General features: G+C 33.9%; 1 protein-coding gene across 3 annotated transcripts in view; it reads right to left on the bottom strand.

Moving 5' to 3' along the window:
* The window catches only part of LOC131437834 (anion exchange protein 3), a 198,884-nt gene that overhangs the window by 131,432 nt on the left and 48,447 nt on the right, over positions 1-19,005 (bottom strand). For 2 of the 3 annotated variants that reach the window (XM_058607451.1, XM_058607446.1), the window contains exon 2: positions 11,649-11,834. In XM_058607451.1, the coding sequence (XP_058463434.1) occupies positions 11,649-11,708 (60 nt within the window). In that variant the 5' untranslated portion in view covers positions 11,709-11,834. Of the gene's footprint in view, positions 1-1,526; positions 1,891-11,648; positions 11,835-19,005 lie in introns of those variants that run through there. The other variant, XM_058607447.1, reaches the window with a different exon arrangement.

Raw genomic sequence — 19,005 nt, 5'->3', positions numbered from 1 at the left:
AATAGAAAAAATAGAATAGACAAGAATAGGACAGAATATTACAGAAATAAAAGAATAGAAGCGCGTAGAAGATAATAGAAGAGGAAGGCGTGGTGAAATAAATGATATTATTGATAGAGAATAGAACAAAACAGGAGGAAACAGAAGAGAATATCAGAGAATAGAAGATAATAGAGGATAATAGAAGGAATTAGAAGAGATTAGAAGAGATTAGAAGAGATTAGAAGAGGATAGAAGAAATTAGAAGATAATAAGAAGAATAATAGAAGAAGTTAAAAACAGAAGAGACTTTAATAGAATACAATAGAATATGAAAGGAAAGAATGGAATCGAATAAAAGAGGTTGGAAGAGCATTTAATATAACAAAGAGAATAGAACTAAATAGAAGAAAATGGGAAATAGAAGAGAACAGAAGAGAATAGTACTGAATAGAAGAAAATAGGGAATAGAAGAGAAAAGAAGAGAATGAAGGAGTATAGAAGAGAATAGAAGAGAATAGAAGAGAATAGAAGAGAATAGAAGAGAATAGAAGAGAATAGAAGAGAATAAAAGAGAATAAAAAAGAATAGAAGAGAATAGAAGAGCATAGAAGAGAATAGAAGAGAATAGAAGAGAATAGAAGAGAATAGAAGAGAATAGAAGAGAATAGAAGAGAATAGAGGAGAATAGAAGAGAATAGAAGAGAATAGAAGAGAATAGAAGAGAATAGAAGAGAATAGAAGAGAATAGAAGAGAATAGTAGAGAATAGAAGATAATAGAAGATAATAGAAGAGAATAGAAGTGAATAGAAGAGAATAGAAGAGAATAGAAGAGAATAAAAGAGACTAGAAGAGAATAGAAGAGAATAGAAGAGAATTGAAGAGAATAGAAGAGAATAGGAGAGAATAGAAGAGAAGAGAAGAGAATTGAAGAGAATAGAAGAGAATAGGAGAGAATAGAAGAGAAGAGAAGAGAATAAACGAGTATAGAATAGAATAATGTAGATGCCATTTATATAGAAAAAATGCAATAATGTAGGGTTGAACTGGCAAGAGTAGGATAGAACTATATAAAAGTATTTGGATGTAATGAGCTAGAACAGTAAAAAAATAAGAACACCTAATGGAATCAGTTCGAATAAAAAGACACTGTTTTCGAATTATCTTCTTCTCTGTAATGTTCTCATATATACTACAATGATAAAATCATAGGTGGCTAGCAACTCTTTTTGAGCAGAGGGCTTCAAATTCTACTCAACTGCTGAAAGGGCTTCAAATAGACTGACAACTGCGTAATTGATAACTAACTAAGGTGCACCAGATATCAATGATACCGAAGTGTGCTACAATCGATAACCATATTAAAACGATAATCAAATTACAAGCTGTACAGTTGTTCACATTTTCTCATCTTTATCAATTGAAGTCTGGCTATCAGCGGATCATCAAAGTTTTATTGTTCTGTTCCGTCGTACAAAACAAGAAGCTGATAATAATACCCCTTCCAAATTTCAATAACATAGCACAGTTAACTTTCGTCACTTACCAGACAGTGCTTAGCCCTGAACTTGACCAAAGGCGACACGGTACTCATTCTGAGTTCACAAATCGATGTCACATTGGGTGGCGACCAAATTCTGTGTGTTATCAGTAATATTTTGCACTACAATTCCATTTCTAGTATGGCATCAAGTGTCATCGGCACTTGAAGTAAATCACATAAAACCGTTGTCAATTGAAGACAATCATTTCGGTTCAGTTAATAGCACACAACACTAAACGATTGGATGAGTTTTTTCTTTCAACATAAATGAAAATAGATCGGTAGTATAAACGTGATGCACACGCGACCATAGAACACAACCGGGTTGCTGGAGAGTACTCCAGGAAGGTGTCCATTTCCGGTGCCATTAAAACAACAACTACTACCAGAAACGCCAAGCGTCCGGTTCTTATCTACATCTAGTTCTAAATAGTGTGAGGCTATGACTAGTACATGACTAGGGCCGTATTTACCATCCAGAAGTTATTTGTTTAGTCTCCGTTCTTATTTTTTTTACTCACATACCCGTATGTACTGGTCATCTATTTCAGTATTCCATAGAGACAGCACGAAGTGTAATGAATTTTCGATATTACATCTATAGAGGTGTTCAATGTTCATGCCCGTGAATGCTGCTCAGGGTGAAGGTTGTGGAAGGATAACCTGACGAACAGTGGAAGGTATTGGTGTTTCGTCACCCTCAACCCATCTCTCCCCCTCCCCCGTTTGAATACATGCATAATTTGCAATGCTCGGTGCAAGGAATTGTAGAAAGCTATTCTGATGTCACTGCAACCTGATCAGTGTTTATATGCCTCTAACTGAAGAGGTCTAATCATAAATAATTATAATTATGAATTCTATAATTTGGTAAATTAAATGAATGTGATTTGGGCAGTTTCAATTTCGGTTTCAACTTAGCAAATATTACTGCTGTGAAACGTATGAAACAAGAAACTTGTTGCACATCATACAAGAAAGGAGCGCTTTTCCATTCGCATAATCGTTGCGAGAAGAATTTATAAATTAAGTATTAGAACAATGTTTGCTACTTGGGTAATTTCCATTATAGTTTGAAACTTGCCAAATTGTCCATTAGTCATTTCATATACAAAAGCCAGTTTGATAGATTGGCTTTAAGAGAAAGATGTAAATAGGTACACTCGTTAGCTGAAAAAATAATTTGCAGTTGCGGACAAAATCTCAAATTTTAATTACAAATTAGTCTATGGCCTCAAAACTCCACAAAAAAGGAAAAAAAATTCTACCATTTATTAAAGAGTACGGGGTCGAAATACACTTCAGTGGAACTGCTACAACAGGATAGTTTTTGTCGATTGATTGTCATAAATTTCGTCTAAACGAGATATATTGGGCGGTTGTTATGTGGAAACTGGAAATGATTGGAAAGTTGACATAGAGGTATTACAAGGAAAGTTAATCATGTTGTCGAAGCCGAAATGGAATTGAGTGATTGAACTTTGTTCTTGAAAAGTTATCCGAAAACTCACGACAAATGTTAACTGAAGGATTATTTTAATCGGATAGATAAATAAATAAATACATAAAACAAATAAACAAATACATGTATGTGAAATAAATATAAAATAAATAAATAAAGAAAAAAGTAAATGAATAAATAAATAAATAATTAAACAAGTAAATAAAAAAATAAATTCATACAAAATGTTTGAAAATATTATCAATAAATATACAAACGAATAATTTAATTAATGAGTAAATAAATAAGTAAATTATTAGTTAAAAAAATACTAAAATCAATAATTAAATAATTGAAAAATTTAATAAAATATTGAACATAAGTAAAACATTCGTAATGTATTTTCGGAGTATTTCCAGAACGAAATAATTCGGATGAATATTCTACCCTAATGATAATATCCTAGTTTTAAGTTAGTCGTTAATCAAGATTAGAAAATACCCTTGGCACCTTAGAGCTTAATGCATATTATTGATTAATAGAAAAAAACAAAAATTGTATTATTTCTATAAAACACGAATGTAAAACGATTCTAGAAATAAATATAAAATAAATAAACAATAAATAAATAAATAAAGAAAAAACTTAATGAATAAATATGGGCTATATTTTGTGGGTTATGTTACATGACGTTTATCTTTCTAAAACATACAATACTTAATAAATTGTAAATGGTTTCATTTTGTTCCTGACTAAAATTTAAAGTGAAACAAAACTATTCAGCATGCACGCTCAGTTATCTTGATTAAAAAAATGAATACTTTTTTGAATAATAAATTGAGCAGTGAATCTAAAAGTTTAAAACAATACTAAGTCAATGTCGTTTAGTACTGAGTATAACACTGTCCAATTTTGGGTCAACTTTCACGTAAATTGAGTAAATTCGTAACGTAATTTCATAAAAAGTGGATTATGAGTATTATACTGAATGAATAACGCACTGACATCAGTTCAATGACTACAAAAGTTTTCGAGAAAATAAGCTTTCAATTATTGGAGATAACTGAGCATTTAAATTGTTCATTATTCATCATTATCTGCTATTTTGCAACTCGAATTTTATTGTGAATAAACAACAATTCGTTACAGTAATACTCTTGGAGGCAATAATATACAGTTTCGTAGAATTTAGAGTTCTTTATTTGTATTCCGTTCGGCATCCACTGAATTAAGTTCTCCTGACTGATTTAAAACACTTCAGATGATATTCCAGCTTCCATTAACGTTCACGGAAAATCACTGTACTATCAAGATAATTTAAATAAAATCATCATACATGTATTCGCGTACTTTGTACGTGAAATTTTAGCCTGCAGTTGTCATTGTACGTGCATAAATTCATATAGAAACGACGTTCAACTGATGACGTGTAATTTTCCCCCTGTACCCCTGACAGATGTCTGACGGAACGTGTTAATCCTCTCCACAACCTAAGCTATATAGGTAACTAATCCGCACATACCCTCACACATAATATTCCAGATCTATCACTTTGTGTACCGCTGGTTCGACTTGTCATTGTTGAATGATGGAATACTTGACAGCAGATTGCTACTGATGGAACATTGTCACGGCTTGGTTCGCAAGCAACAATAACACTGCAAATAGCCAGCCCCGATTGCAATCATAAACAATTGAATTGGTTTTGGCATTTCGTTTGGCTGTTTTGTTTAACATTGATGTTTCGATAAGATAACTGACGGTGCACGTGACCCAAAAATAAACTGAAAGATTATGCGTCAAGCAGACTTAGTGGCTTGTCAATCTAGAAAACAGAAGCAAAACACATCGCAAGGGGTTCATTTCGATTACATTGATTGCACAATAATGCAAATGTAACTCGTCACTACTCCCGGATCTCTGTTCTGTTCTGAACATAAGGTACTGCCGTAACAAGCCCGATGCCGTATGTTCGAGTCCTGACTTTGAAGGATTCGTAGTATCCGTAAGTAGTATCCATGCAATATATATTGTTATTATTATTTATGTCGTTTATTTACCCGGCTTTGACGTTTTCGGTCGTTCGTCGAATATGTTTTGTTCTCTTATGAGTTGGCTGCGAAATCTCTTTAAACATAAAGTCCAGGCACTGCATAGGAATGTAGTATTTTGACTTTGCTTTTCCAACTCGCCACATCACTTGCCAGAAAAAAAACCAGATATGGATTTTAGAAAAGCTTGCTTTTTCAGAAATAGAAAGCATTTATTCCATATAATTAGAAGAAAACTTTATCCAGTGTTGTCTTGAGAAACACTAAGAAGTGAATGTAACAAACATTCACTAAGTACACCGAATTTCCTACAATATCATTTAAACTTTAGGTTGTCAATATTCCGCTCTAAATTTAGGCAGTTCACAATTTCGGTAATAATTTTAACTTTTGGTTTAAACTTGACATTCTAATAGTTTTCTCTAAAAATTAAACCCATTTCAAGACTGATTGATGGAATGTTATTTAAATTTGTTTTTTACAGTGTACAAAAAGGGCAAAAAATCATATGACAAGCAATCGAAAAATCCCGGAAAATGCTACTTCGATTAACAACAAATTGGGCCATGTGAATAAAATGAAGCAAAATGTAATGTTTGTAGTAACTTCTCAAAAATAAATTCCACAGAGTAAAATTTAGTGTTGGTATGAATTCGAGCATTTACTATGCATGATAAACACACAGAACTGAAAAAAAAGACTGAATAGTTAACTCATTTTAACTTTGAGTTCGTTATTGTTTATTTATATTTTTTTCAATATCTTTAAGGAACCAAAGATGAACAAATAATAAGACGACCCAACGAAAAGTACTACCAAGTAAACGGTATTCATACAAATACGTTAGTACTATATTGGAAGTGTCGGCTCTAGCAGAAGTGGCCGAGCTGCCGGGCTAACATAAAATCTGTTGAGCCGCAGAAAAACCACCCCGGTGGCACGATTGTCATCTGCATACAGTTGGCTTGATGCCGAAAATTTTGTATCAAGCCATGTATTTTCAATTATAAATGATTGAATTTTTGATTAGTAGCGAGCAGTGCCCTATTTTGTCTGCTAAAAATCTTCGGCATATCGGATTTCCCTGCTATAGACGACGGTTTTGAGGGGGTAAGCGATATATCAAAGGGAAGCATCGCTCTGATTGGTCAATCGATGCAAAAGCGAAGCTGTTGGAAGCATAGCAAACGTTTCAGTCCTACGCAGTGTTGGTGATTGCCGAAAATTTGACAGAAGCTGCTATATTGCTATCTATATTGTATACAACATTTTCAATCCGGTTGAAGATGCTACAAGAACTCGAGTCTTTTAATGCCGTAAGAGAATTTTGCTACATTTTCTCGCTCCATTTCATACTCAGAGTATTTCACACCCTTAAAAAAAATTTACAGTCTGATAATGATCGTTGCTGTGTGGAACGTAAGATGAATTTCTAATTTATATAAGATGAACTCGATTGATAATGAGAAATAGTTTATCGCTTCAATCGAAGTCGCAGAATGGTAGAGAAACTTAACGCTATAAAAATCACTGCTTGCATACAAAACTTGAACACAAGCTTGACGAAGAGAAGCTTTAACATCAAAATCCGTATCGCAAGTATGTACGAAGATATAATTGCATACATTTGGGATATTGGTGTAATTTCGTCGGTTATAAAACAAACAATGTTAGGTGTTGGTTCCTAATCAAGATCAATCTAAGCAGACTCTCGTGCAATTGCGGATTCAAAAGTGTGACGATTGATTGAACTGTTTGATTGTAGATCATTAGAAATTTCGGATGCCTTGTTCCACATTAAGGGCTCGAACAACCCTATGGGGCTGATCCTTGAAGTTTTTTTAGAACATTTAGATTAACAAGAACTAAGAATTTGTTAGGATCGATAAAGTATTGTACACAACAATGCAATCTCATATTAAAATTTAAAAAAAACGCAATTTATTACTAAAACAAAACTAAAGTGCTACTTCCTGTTTAAATTTTCTCAAATTAAAAGCTTCTTTCTTACATGCATATAGTTAATCCATCTGTCTTTCACCTCTAGAATCTATAGGCACGGTAAATTCACTGTGTTTTATGTCACACGCCAATATTGTGTGTTGTTACGCCGGAGCTGTTTTTTTCCGTCGAAGGGGAAGATCAAACCGTTTCTGAACGGTGTAAAACTGACTTGTAATTAAGTTTAAAGTGACAATTATGGCAATCGCTGTGGGATGCCAGCATTAAAATTTTATCGATTAGAAAATATGTAGAGTTTCTATACAGGCATATACAAGAAAGTTTTAGCATCACGTAAAGGTTTTATGACGATTCAATCTGAAAAAATCATGGAAATTAGATTATTTCTAGAAATGTCTGTATGGTTTAACAGAACATATTTTTTATCAAGATATTATTATTTTCCAAAACATGTTGAAATAAAACTTATTATTTTTGAGTTTTTTTTTTCGAAATAATGTATAACATATTTGCCACACATTTGAGTTATTCCTTGCTTCTCGTATGAATTGGAATATTCTGTCAATGTACTCTATACGTAACAAATTAAGAAAAACTTCCATTCTGATGAGAAATCAAATTCCGAAGCAAATATGCCTCTCTAAACTCTCAGATCACCCATCGGATGAAAAAGGATTGCTAGGATCAAAATTAGCCCATTAGACAAAGCCATGCGTATCTCCTACGCATCGTAGATCTTCCGGTAATAAGATCTCTGGTTCGAAAATCGAAGACAAACAGTTGGAGCCATTTCTCGATGAAGATCCGAATCGAACGCAAGAGAGAGTTTTCAGAATCATCGGAAGTGACTCAACAAGCAATTTTCTGTACGATTAAAATCGATGCGAATGATTCAAAAGCAAGGCAGTTGGGTGCCGTATGAACTGAAACCAAGAGACATTGAAGGGCGAAAAATACAAAACTGAATCGACCTTCGATTTCGTGTGGAATTGTTCAAATATTAGGTGTACAACTTTGCTTCCGCCGTTTTTTCCAAAATTTAAAGCTTTATCGTGAAAAAGTGCTTACAGATGTATTATTCAAATTATTGTCCGTCGCTAGCGACAACTTTCTCCCATCTTTCCGGAAATTTTCGGATCCCGGCTCGAAAAAAGGAGTCCTTATTTGACGCTATCCATGAAGCAATCCATTTTTCCAACTCTTCGAAGAATTGAAAATATTGATCTGCCAGGCCGTGTGCCATCGAACGGAATAGGTGGAAGTCAGAAGGGGCGACATCTGGGGAATACGGCGGATGGGGCAAAACTTCCCATTTCAGCGTTTCCAAGAACTTTTTGACAACTTTTGCGACGTGAGGCCGAGCATTATCGTGTTGGAGGATGACTTTGCCATGTCGCTCTTGATACTGTGGCAGCTTTTCTTTTAGCGCGCGACTAAGGCGCATCAGTTGCGTTCGGTAGCGATCTCCTGTGATGGTTTCACCCCGACACGTTCTTTTACTCAGAGCAGCATCACCGTAAGTTTCTGGAAGCATTCGATGCGCTTCAGTTGCATTTTTTTCGAATTGTAACAGAAAAGTAAAACTTCCCGCAAATGGCGAGAATTGAACAGAAAGAACAACTGTCACTGGAACGGCGATGACAATTCGTTAGGCACTGTACACATTCACTTCAAAGGCATTATCATCTATGTGTTTTGACCAGCCTCAGCCGGTACAGCCATCTATCGGAAAACGGCGGAAGCAAAGTTGTACACCTGATAGCATTTACTACTCAACCAATTCATCGCAGATTCAAATCCAAATAGGTTTTTCGTTGAAATTGTGAGGAAGCCTACTTACAAATTACTTAAAAAGAACGGTAAGGTTTAACAAAGGGTGTAGCCGGGTTTTCATATAAAAACTTCCCCCAAACAGAAAAAAATGATTTACGCTGTTTGAAAGGGTTTATATTGGAGATAATTTTCACAAAGTTTTAACCCTTTAACTACCATGTTGATGGAGTTAGTGCGATTCTTCTGATTTTCATTTTATTTAAATTTTTCAAAAACCTCTTAAGCAAAAAAATCAGGAACATTTTAGGAATAATGGGAAACCGTTCTGAATTTTTTTTCAGAATTTTTCAAAATGTTTCAAAAATGCTTAGTTTCTCATTCAATCTTTGTTACTACATATTTCGAATAAAGCAATAAAGCAATACGATTTTCCGAAACTGTTTAATAAAGGGGTCCTCTTCAGAGAATAGCAAAAAACTGAAAATATTAAGTTTAAAAGAACATTTTGTTTGTATAGAAAATCGACGGTGCGAATTAATTTTTGGGTCTTCGGGACTTGCTGCAGGCGCTTCGACTTGATTCCTATCTGGTTTATAGTATTTCTTAAAACTGCTAATAGCTAACTTCGAAATCTTCAGACTATCCCGCAAGATATTGAAGTTAGAAACGAATTACAACCGTCCGCTGGCACACATGTTCACTAATGCATTCCCTACATCATTGCTTGGTAAATCGGCCCAGGCGTGAGGCCGTGTGTAAATAACATAAGGAATCAAATTCTTTTATCATTATTAATTACGTCAATACTCAAGCCCTGAGCTCAAGTTGTAGATGGAAACGCATGGTATTTAGATCTAAGGACATGTGATATATGATTTTAATACTAAATACCATGCGTCTCCATCGGATGGTGACAATTTGATGGAGACGCATGCTTTTCCGAATGATTTATATTTTAAAAGTCTGATATTATACCCGTCCACATTTTTCAAAAATCTGTAACAAAAAATACAGACATTACTCATAATGAAAATGAAAAATCAGAAGAACCACCCTAACTCCACCAATATGGCAGTTATAAACCCTTTCAAACAGCGTATATCAATTTTTGTTCTGTATGGGGGCAGTTTCTTTATGCAAACCCGGCTACATCCTTTCATTCTCAAATTTATTTTTGAAAAGGAGAGTGGGTCATTTCACCGAAAGTCGTTTCGCCGTAGGGGTCATTTAATCGAAAGTCGTTTCGCCGAAAGGGTTATTTCGTTTACATCACATAATGAATTAGTAAATTGCAAATTCGGGTTACTCATCAAAATTATCTATTTGTTTTTATGTCTTCTGAATAATTGATGTTGCGCAACCACATAACCGAAGTCAAGATGACTCGGGGGCGACATCGGCTGAGTTGGCCACCATCCCGCATTCGGAAGCGGCGGTCTATCCCATAAAAACCCGTAACCGCTTCGTTTATCCGGTCTATTCAAAGCTCTTTCCGAAGTATTAAAAGTTAAATCGGCGATTTTTACGATGAGTGAAATTATTCAACGAAGAAGTTCCCTAAATTTTGTGTCGGGAATCAAATTTCTGGTGCCGAAATTTTTAGAATGTTGCAAAAGGCTTCCGGTGATAATTGTATGTTGCGAGCAAGTGCTTTTGATTGGTACAAGTTGTTCAAAGAGGGTCGAGAACGCGTTGACGATTGTTGACGATTTATTCTTGCACCACGATAATGCACCGTCGCATACTTAAAGGATTACTCGTGATTTTTTTGTCAAACGTTCAACCAATATCGTTCCGCATCCACCGTATTTGCTTGATTTAGCTCCGTGTAGTTGTGAATTATTTATCATTATTATTATTTATTGGGACCGGGGGGGATTACTTTGAGGGAGACGGAATAGATTTGGAAGAAAGAAAAAAGAATTTTGAAATTATGAACAAAGCCTTACTATTTTGTGTCCATAGTAGTAGGTTCGTGTGGCCATCCACTAACTACTTATGAATTGGACTACCTAAAGGCTTTAGCACAATAGCACTTACTTTACACCTATATTGATATACTATTTTGAACACCCATCACACTATAATTCCAGGAACCGGAAGTCGGATCCAGATGAAATTCAGGAAGCTTGTATGACACCAAACCTTTCATTTAAACAAACAAATTCATCCATCCCGTAGAAAAGCGGTTGGCAATATTTGACACACACGTACAAATTTAAATATTGATTGGAAAATAGTAATCTTGTTTCTCATTTAAATTTTTAGCTATGCATGGATTTAGTTTGTTAAAATGTCCAATGCTTCTGTGGGATTGGTGAAACTTTGCTAACGCTATGCCTGATATGTTAAATCGAAAATATAACACAAATGTTTGACCTCAAAATTATAGAATGCGGGGTAGAGTGTAATGATTACCAATTTCGTATAATTGGTTTTTCGGATTTAGATATAAAAGTTATATAAGCTAAAATTTAACCGCACCTTGTGAATGGATTTTTTAACAGTAATAATGAAAGGTACGTAAGTCTTCTGTACTTCGATAAAATCCAGTTTTTCATTTTTTTCCAAATTCTTTCTTTGTGTTAATAAAAATAAAAAAAAACGTTACGTAACTGACGTTTAAAAAAAGCAAAATTTAATGAATTTGCAGTACACTACTTAAATAAGACTGTAGCAGGTACTTATAAGAAAAAACTAGCTGCCTGCAAAGTGCAACTATTTGAACGATGATAAGTTCGAATCTCAACCACAAAAAGATTGATGAGTAGGATTAGTCAATCCATGTACCTGTCGGAGCGCTTTATGGTCAGTATAGAAACTAGAACAGTGCTTTTAAAATGAATGCAATTGTGATACCTATTGAATTATCTCAGTGTGGAAGTTCGTCAAACTCACCTCTTTTGTATTGAAACCAAGAAAGGACAGTTTCCTCACGTTGTTATCGCGCCGGCTCATTTTTATTCACTTCACTTCTCACTTAATTCTTCGAACTACAGCTTTTCTATATGTATTCACTTCTGATATTCTTTATCACTTTTCACCCTTATCGCGTGCTTCAATCATTCAAACACTTGTGGAAATCTGAAAATAGAAAATATAGAATACAAATTACTAACCACTATTCTAAAGCGGAATTCAAAATATTCAATATATTGATTCAAGCAAAATACCTATAGAATTTAACTAAAACCATACATAAACGGATACGATAATTTAGGGGAACCACAAAAAAGTAGAACAATCGCCGACTAGCCCGCAATTGTTACTGGAACCTAAGTAATAACTGCCGTGCTAGGCCAGTACCAAGTTATCTTACCCTGTAGAAAGAAGAAAAAAAAACAAGCAAAAGAAGTCTCTGGCGGTGTCATCGACTCGATTATCTTACCGAGGTGCCCACCTTAGCTGATAAATTTTTCGACTTCCACACATTTTCTTCGAACGGTGGTTTATATCGATACGCCACTATTTGGTGTGGCAAAGTTCAAACAGTAGCACCTACAAGTTTCCTTCGTTATCTAAGGCCTCAGGTAGTCAGACCGTACTTCGCGGTTACCTCGAGCGTGTGCCCATTGAAAAGTGCGTCCAGTGTTTATGATTGTGGTGCCACACGATCTGTTGTGCGTTATCGAAGAGCACCTTGCCAAAGCCGATAGCAAATATTTAAATTGGCAAACTATGTTTGTTTTCGAAAATGAGAGTGCAGTGCCGCTGGAAAAGTTGAATCATTGTTTTTGCGGTTTTATTTTTTTATGATGGTACGCACACACGATTTGTAGCTAATGAGTTTAGAATACAAGGGAATGCTCAACCCTTCGGACGAATCTTAATTGTTTTTTGTGTACTCAACATAACCATACCTTCTACTATGAACGATGTTAACATTTCATATACAACTTCCGACGAGGACCGCATCCTTCATTATTTCTTACAATAAATATAGATAATATTTAACTACCCAAAAATTAAATTAAATTTGTTTTTTTTTGTTTATCGATAAGGAAAACCATTTGTTCCTTTCCATTAAATCAAAATACCTTTCTTTGCGATTTGGATCAATAGTGATTGATGAAAATCAAGACTAACTGAAATTCAAACAATAAAATGAATTACCGAAACTATCCAGACAGTTTTTGTTGAATGCTTAGTTTGTTGTTGAATGCCAAATATTGATCACTACATTTCCGGCAAATTTACTGGTTCAATATATTTTACCTTTAGATTTAATTATGAAAATGTTGACACGCTGATCACGGGACTGATGGCTAGCCGGCTCGAGCAATGTAAATAATATTGATAAGAAGTGGATTACACCAACTCGCGAAGCTGCCGAACTGATAGCAAACTTGCAATATTAATCCCTATCGCCATAAATCTTCATAATTTCGCTGAACAATGACAAATCGGTGACAGTAGATAGGTAGGTAGTGAAGCTCGTGTTTCTATTATAAAAATACATTTATCTGTTGTTGGCATAACAGTGTTCTTGATTTTACATATAATAGTTGTCATGATACTGTACTCATAAAACGTAAAACTTACTTATAAAGCACTTGGTTGCTACTCCGTTACTGATCGGAATTAGCGGAAATTGTACAGAGAATTCCTAAATTATATTGCCTAATTTCCTAATATAATTTCCCAAATTATATTGCCTGCTACGACATAAAAGTACGTACGTGTATTAATTATATATATAAATTATATCAAAACTGTTTAAATCACCAAACAAAAGTCAACAGACTACACATACATCTTGATTGTTAATTATTTCCACTACATTATTTTCCGCGAACAATAGTTAATTGGTTATATTGGTTGATCTGGGCAACCGACTACCGAGAAAAAATTATTTATTTATTCACTTTAAATTTATCGGAGTTAAGTGATCAAACATTTTTAGATGATCAAACAAACAAGCATTTTCCTACTATATGTTCGCGTGGTCATTTATTCCATAATTGATCTATCTCACTTTTCTCAGCGATGGTTTGACCGATTTGTACAAACTTAGACTCAAATGAAATGTCTCGTGGTCTCATATGCAATTCATGGATTTCATCCGGTTCCGACTTCGGGGTAAAGTGTGTTAAAAATTTTATACCGCCACTTGAAGCGGCGCAACGATATACGTAATAAAATTCTTAATTTTCCTCAGAACTACTCCAATCAATGGCCATTATCAGTAGGTAGCCAATCAAACCGATTCCAGCTATCCTGATTCACGGTTTTTTGATTAAGGGGAGGGAGGGGGTAGGGTCTAAATAATGAACAAAATCATCATTTTTGTGATTTTTATTTCCAGAATTATCGTTTAACAAAATGAATTCAAATATTTTGCATGGCAAAAACCATCATTCGAACAACATTTTGTAGTTTTTTCGTAGAAAAATATTGAGAAATAAGTTGGTGGAGAGGAATTTTTGAGGACGCTTTTAAAAAATTATGATTTGCGGTGTCCACTGTATCTCAGCGCGGACTAATCAGAAGTGAACAAATCAAAGCAGCGCAGTTAGGGTAGAAGTTTTTTTAGACATCAACGTTTCTGTTTGATTTTTTCATTTTTTTTATTTCTTGGTGGTTATTCAAAGTGAAAACTACGATTTTTCACGAAAAAATCGCCATTTTGAAGCTGTAAAATCTCCCCAAAGTAACAAACAACGAAAACGTTAGCGTCTGTTTTATTTATATTTAGAAAGTGTGTGCAAAATTTAAACAAAATTGGTGCAGTAGTTTTTGAATGACGATGGACACGGACTTTAAAAACCTGCTTTCTAGGAAAACACGTTTAAAGTTTTTTGTCTATAAAATCAATCGAAACAATTTATTACATTATTACACGGTTAAAATTGAGGCGGAATAAACCTACAATAATAATAATTTATTACTCAAGGGAGCCCGCAGGCTCTAACATTTTCTAAAAATCATATTTTTTTCTTTTATAATTTGTTATAATGAAACATTTCAAGAATATTTTGTCATAATTTAAGTCAATCGAAGCAGAAGTCTTGGGCCTGTGTACCGAGCTCTTACTTCTTCGCAGTATGAGATAAGCAAAAATAAAAACCCATAACTTGCTGAGTTTTGTTCCGATAGGTTTGAAAATTTCACAGAATATTCTTGAAATGTTTTCCCAAGTAGCTATCCGCAACTAGTTCTGATGCAACTAAGTCCAAACTATGTTGCAACAAGAGCACGAATATGTTTTTTAAGTTATACTAGTTAAAACAAGGTGACATCAATGTTTCTTCATAACATAACTAGTTACGAAACAGTTATTTAAGTTTCAAATCACCACATCTTTTTGCCTTTCTCATAAAGAAAGGTTATGCAATCACTTGAAAAACCGACCAATTAAAAATGGTCCGAAGGGCCAAGTGTCATATACCATTCAACTCAGTTCATCGAGCTGAGCAATGTCTGTGTGTGTATGTATGTATGTGTGTGTGCATGTGTTAAATAACCTCACTAGGTTTTCTCGGAGATGGCTGAGCCGATTTTAACAAACTTAGATTCAAATGAAAGGTCTCGTGGTCCTATACGGAATTCCTGAATTTCATCCGAATACGACTTCCGGTTCCGGAGTTATGGGGTAAAGTGTGTTACATATTGTACACCGTCACTTAAACCGGCGAAATAAAAACCGTAAAAAAATTTCTACGCTGGACCCATAACCGTTATTCCCAATCTTAAGGTCACTGGAAAGGTCTTATGGTCCTACCAAAAATTACTGCCTATTTTCGGATGCAACAAACAATTAAATCGTAATTTAGAGTGCCTACTAGTAGAGTTTGTATGTCATGTTAGTTGGTGGCCGTACGAACCGACTTTGACTATACCGGTTCTCGGGTTCCGGTGCCAGAAGTGCATATAATTGTAAACCCACTTTGTTTTCTTAAGGATAACCTACGCAATCAAAGCACTGTTTTATTCTGTATTTTATGCACAAACAATCTCTTGGTTTCTTTCAAAAATCGAAGAGAAAATTTTTCAATAGAATACCAAAATATTATATACATGAGAAAGGCATCATTACACCACTAGGTGGATTAAAACAGATTTGTCATATTGAATTAATTATGAATTATAAGCTATCGTTACCGAATCCAAACATATCTTAAATAACAACTATGCTTCAGCTACTAGTTGAAAATAAGTTTATTTGACTACAATATTAGCTACCCGTAACTAGTTCTGATACCACTTAGCCCAACTATGTTGCAACAAGAGCACAAACATGTTTTTTATGTTATGCTGGTTAAAACAATGTGACGGCAGTGTTTCTTTATAACACAAACATTGAATTAGTTATCATTTTTAAGTTATCGTTACTTGATTCTAACATGTCTTTAATCACATCTATGGTTTTAGCTACTAGTTGAAAAAAGGTTACGAAACCATTATAAATATGTAAGCGTATATGTAAATCGTTACGGTTAATTGATGTAGCAATAACTTAGATATTATAAGATTATAACATAAATTTTCTGCATTGATTCAGATAGCTATCGGTAGGTTTTCCCAATGTAATGATAACGAAAATGCAACCTAAAAAACTTTTGTTGACTTGAATATGGCGATCACGCTATGGAGTCGCAAGAAATTTATGAAACCTAATTAAAACCAGGATATTACTTTTTTTAACTACTTTTTGACAAAGATAATGAAAGGCAGAATAGTTTTTTTTATTTTTTTTTAAATAACTATTTATTGGAATATGAGTTAAAATTAAATTATTAAGATTTAAATTGGGTGTTCAGCCACAAGTGGTGACTTTTCAGCCCTATTATATATATGATTTGGTTGATACCATGAGGACATCATTTGCTTCCGCAATTCTGAGATTTTTGTTTAGGGAAAATTCTAAACCTACTTGTATTGTGTAATGGGGAAAAGGAACTTATATACTAACTTACTAACTAATACAGAGAGCGAATCGATTCAATTGAAGATTGCAGTGATTTTTGTCGGAATTTGCTTATAATATTATGTGACATTACATCTAATGGTTCTATATTTGTGAGTCAAGGCAGAATAGTTCTTTTTGTTCTATGCACTATTATAAACACGAAGAAAACAATATAGGGATTAAACATCGATTGTGATAATACAATTATCATGATATATGAATTTAAAATAAAGCATTCTGAACATAAGTTTTTTTCGTTGTTTATTGTTCATATCTTCATAAACAGATTTTGTTTGAAGGCGCATAAAAACAGTTAATTAAAATTGAATTCCGCTCGATATTTTTATAACCGTTGTGAAATTTGTACTTTGTATCAAAGTACTATAGTAATTTCAAGTACTATACTGTCTTTTATTGTTTATAGGAAAACATTATGGATTCATTCAATGTTTACAATGTCGATGGCAACAAAGTTTCAACTAGTTTACTTGGAAATAAGTTATTTTCAAGTTATGTAAAATAAGTTATTTCAGTATGGCATTATAACGTAACGACAACTTATTTTTAACCGACATAGAAATTAGTAGAAACTCTGCTCACTTTGCTGAGATATTTCAGAACCGTATCTTGCTCACTTTGCTCTGATATTTCAGAACCGATATTTAAAATTTTAGGTCTTATGGTCCTACCAAAAATTACAGCAATGGATTCAACAAAAATTTAAACCGTCGTTTAGAGTACGATGTCAAAATCGTATGAAACTTTTAAAAAATAGTAGAGTTTGAACGTCCTGTTAGTAGGTGGCTCGATTTCGTACATAAGTTAAGAAAACGAAAATCAACACCGAAGCTCGATTTTGAAAACACAACCCGATCAAATGTGATTATCAAATAAATAACACAAAATGTATTTGACTGATATAAATTCACTATGGATGGCTGATAAAATATCAAGATATTATATCAAATATTTGTATCAATTTTATGAGATGATATCTAAGATTATTTTTGTATAAAATATTGTTGTATCTTAATTTGTTTAAATTTGTGTACCGTCAATTTTATTTAATTTGACTTTTCTTTCAGGGAGGGGAAAATAATTATATTTTCACTATAATGATCAAAACATAATATTTTTTTATCATAATTTGATATATAAATTAATTCCACTATTTTCAAATTAAATTCTGATACAATTACAATAACTATCTGTCGGATGAAAAATTGTATATCTTAATTATATTTCTTGTTTGGTATATTTATACCGATCTACAATGTTATTATAATTTATATTATAATCTAAACGATCTACAATATTATTATAATTGTGAAATTCTAATCGGGAAGCGAGTCCGAATTTTCAACCGTTTTGGAGAAAACAGAATCATGGCACAGGCACGAGGTAAAGACAGGATAATGAAGGATCAAAATGTCTAGCCTTCATATAGTCGACGACACAAAAAAGTACGAAATTTTCGAAACAGATTGTTAAACTATTCGAACCTGTAGGCCTGACTAATCAATGGTCCTAAAAACTTACTGCAGCTTCGACAGTCTCCCGATTCTGGTTCCGGAAACAGTTATTCAAAGTTTCCAATATGAATCTTGGATCGATTTCTCGTGAAATGTTGATGAGAAAGGAACCATTGCACCACTAGATGGATTAGAATAAGATTTTTTAAATGCAAATATTATTATAAGGTTGACTAGTTTTTGATTAAAAAAAACAATCTCAATGTTTTAATGGTAGTTTATATGGAAATAACCATTTGAGCAAAGTTGTGCGCTCGGGTTAGCGATTCAATACATAGGGCGCTGGTCTTACAAGCCAGTTGTTGTATGTTCGGCCAGAGATGTCAGGTAAAAATTTCAAATATCTTCGGACAGGGCTGCAAAAGTCTATATATCCGAAAAAATATCTGCAGTTAGCAAGTATGTCTTTATTTCTCTATTATGTATGATACGCAAAACTGACTTGGCGAGCAAAAAAAAAAAAACAAGGCCACGACAATTTCAAAAGTCTGCGAAAAACTTGATTTTCAAAAGTCTGCAAGCACTATGTACGAAATCTGCAAAGATTTACAAACAAATCTGCAGATCTGGCATCTCTGGTTCGAGCCCCTACCTATAAGGATTCTTAGTATCAGCAAAGACATGTACGTGCATATAAATATTTTTGAAAAATGTGGTTCGTTCCAAGTACCTTCTGAAATGACCGCACTCACCGCTTGGTGGAGCGGCCAAGCTTGACAACTCTTCGGAAGACATGTTACTCGTAAAACACAAAAGATAGACAAAGAAGATAATTTTTTATGATCCATCCTACTTTTACTCAAAAAAAAATTAT

This window comes from Malaya genurostris, chromosome 3, assembly GCF_030247185.1.
Source record: "Malaya genurostris strain Urasoe2022 chromosome 3, Malgen_1.1, whole genome shotgun sequence".
Lineage (NCBI taxonomy): Eukaryota > Metazoa > Arthropoda > Insecta > Diptera > Culicidae > Malaya > Malaya genurostris.
The sequence above is the reverse complement of the archived record's forward strand: the minus strand, read 5'-3'. Positions and strand labels throughout refer to the sequence as shown.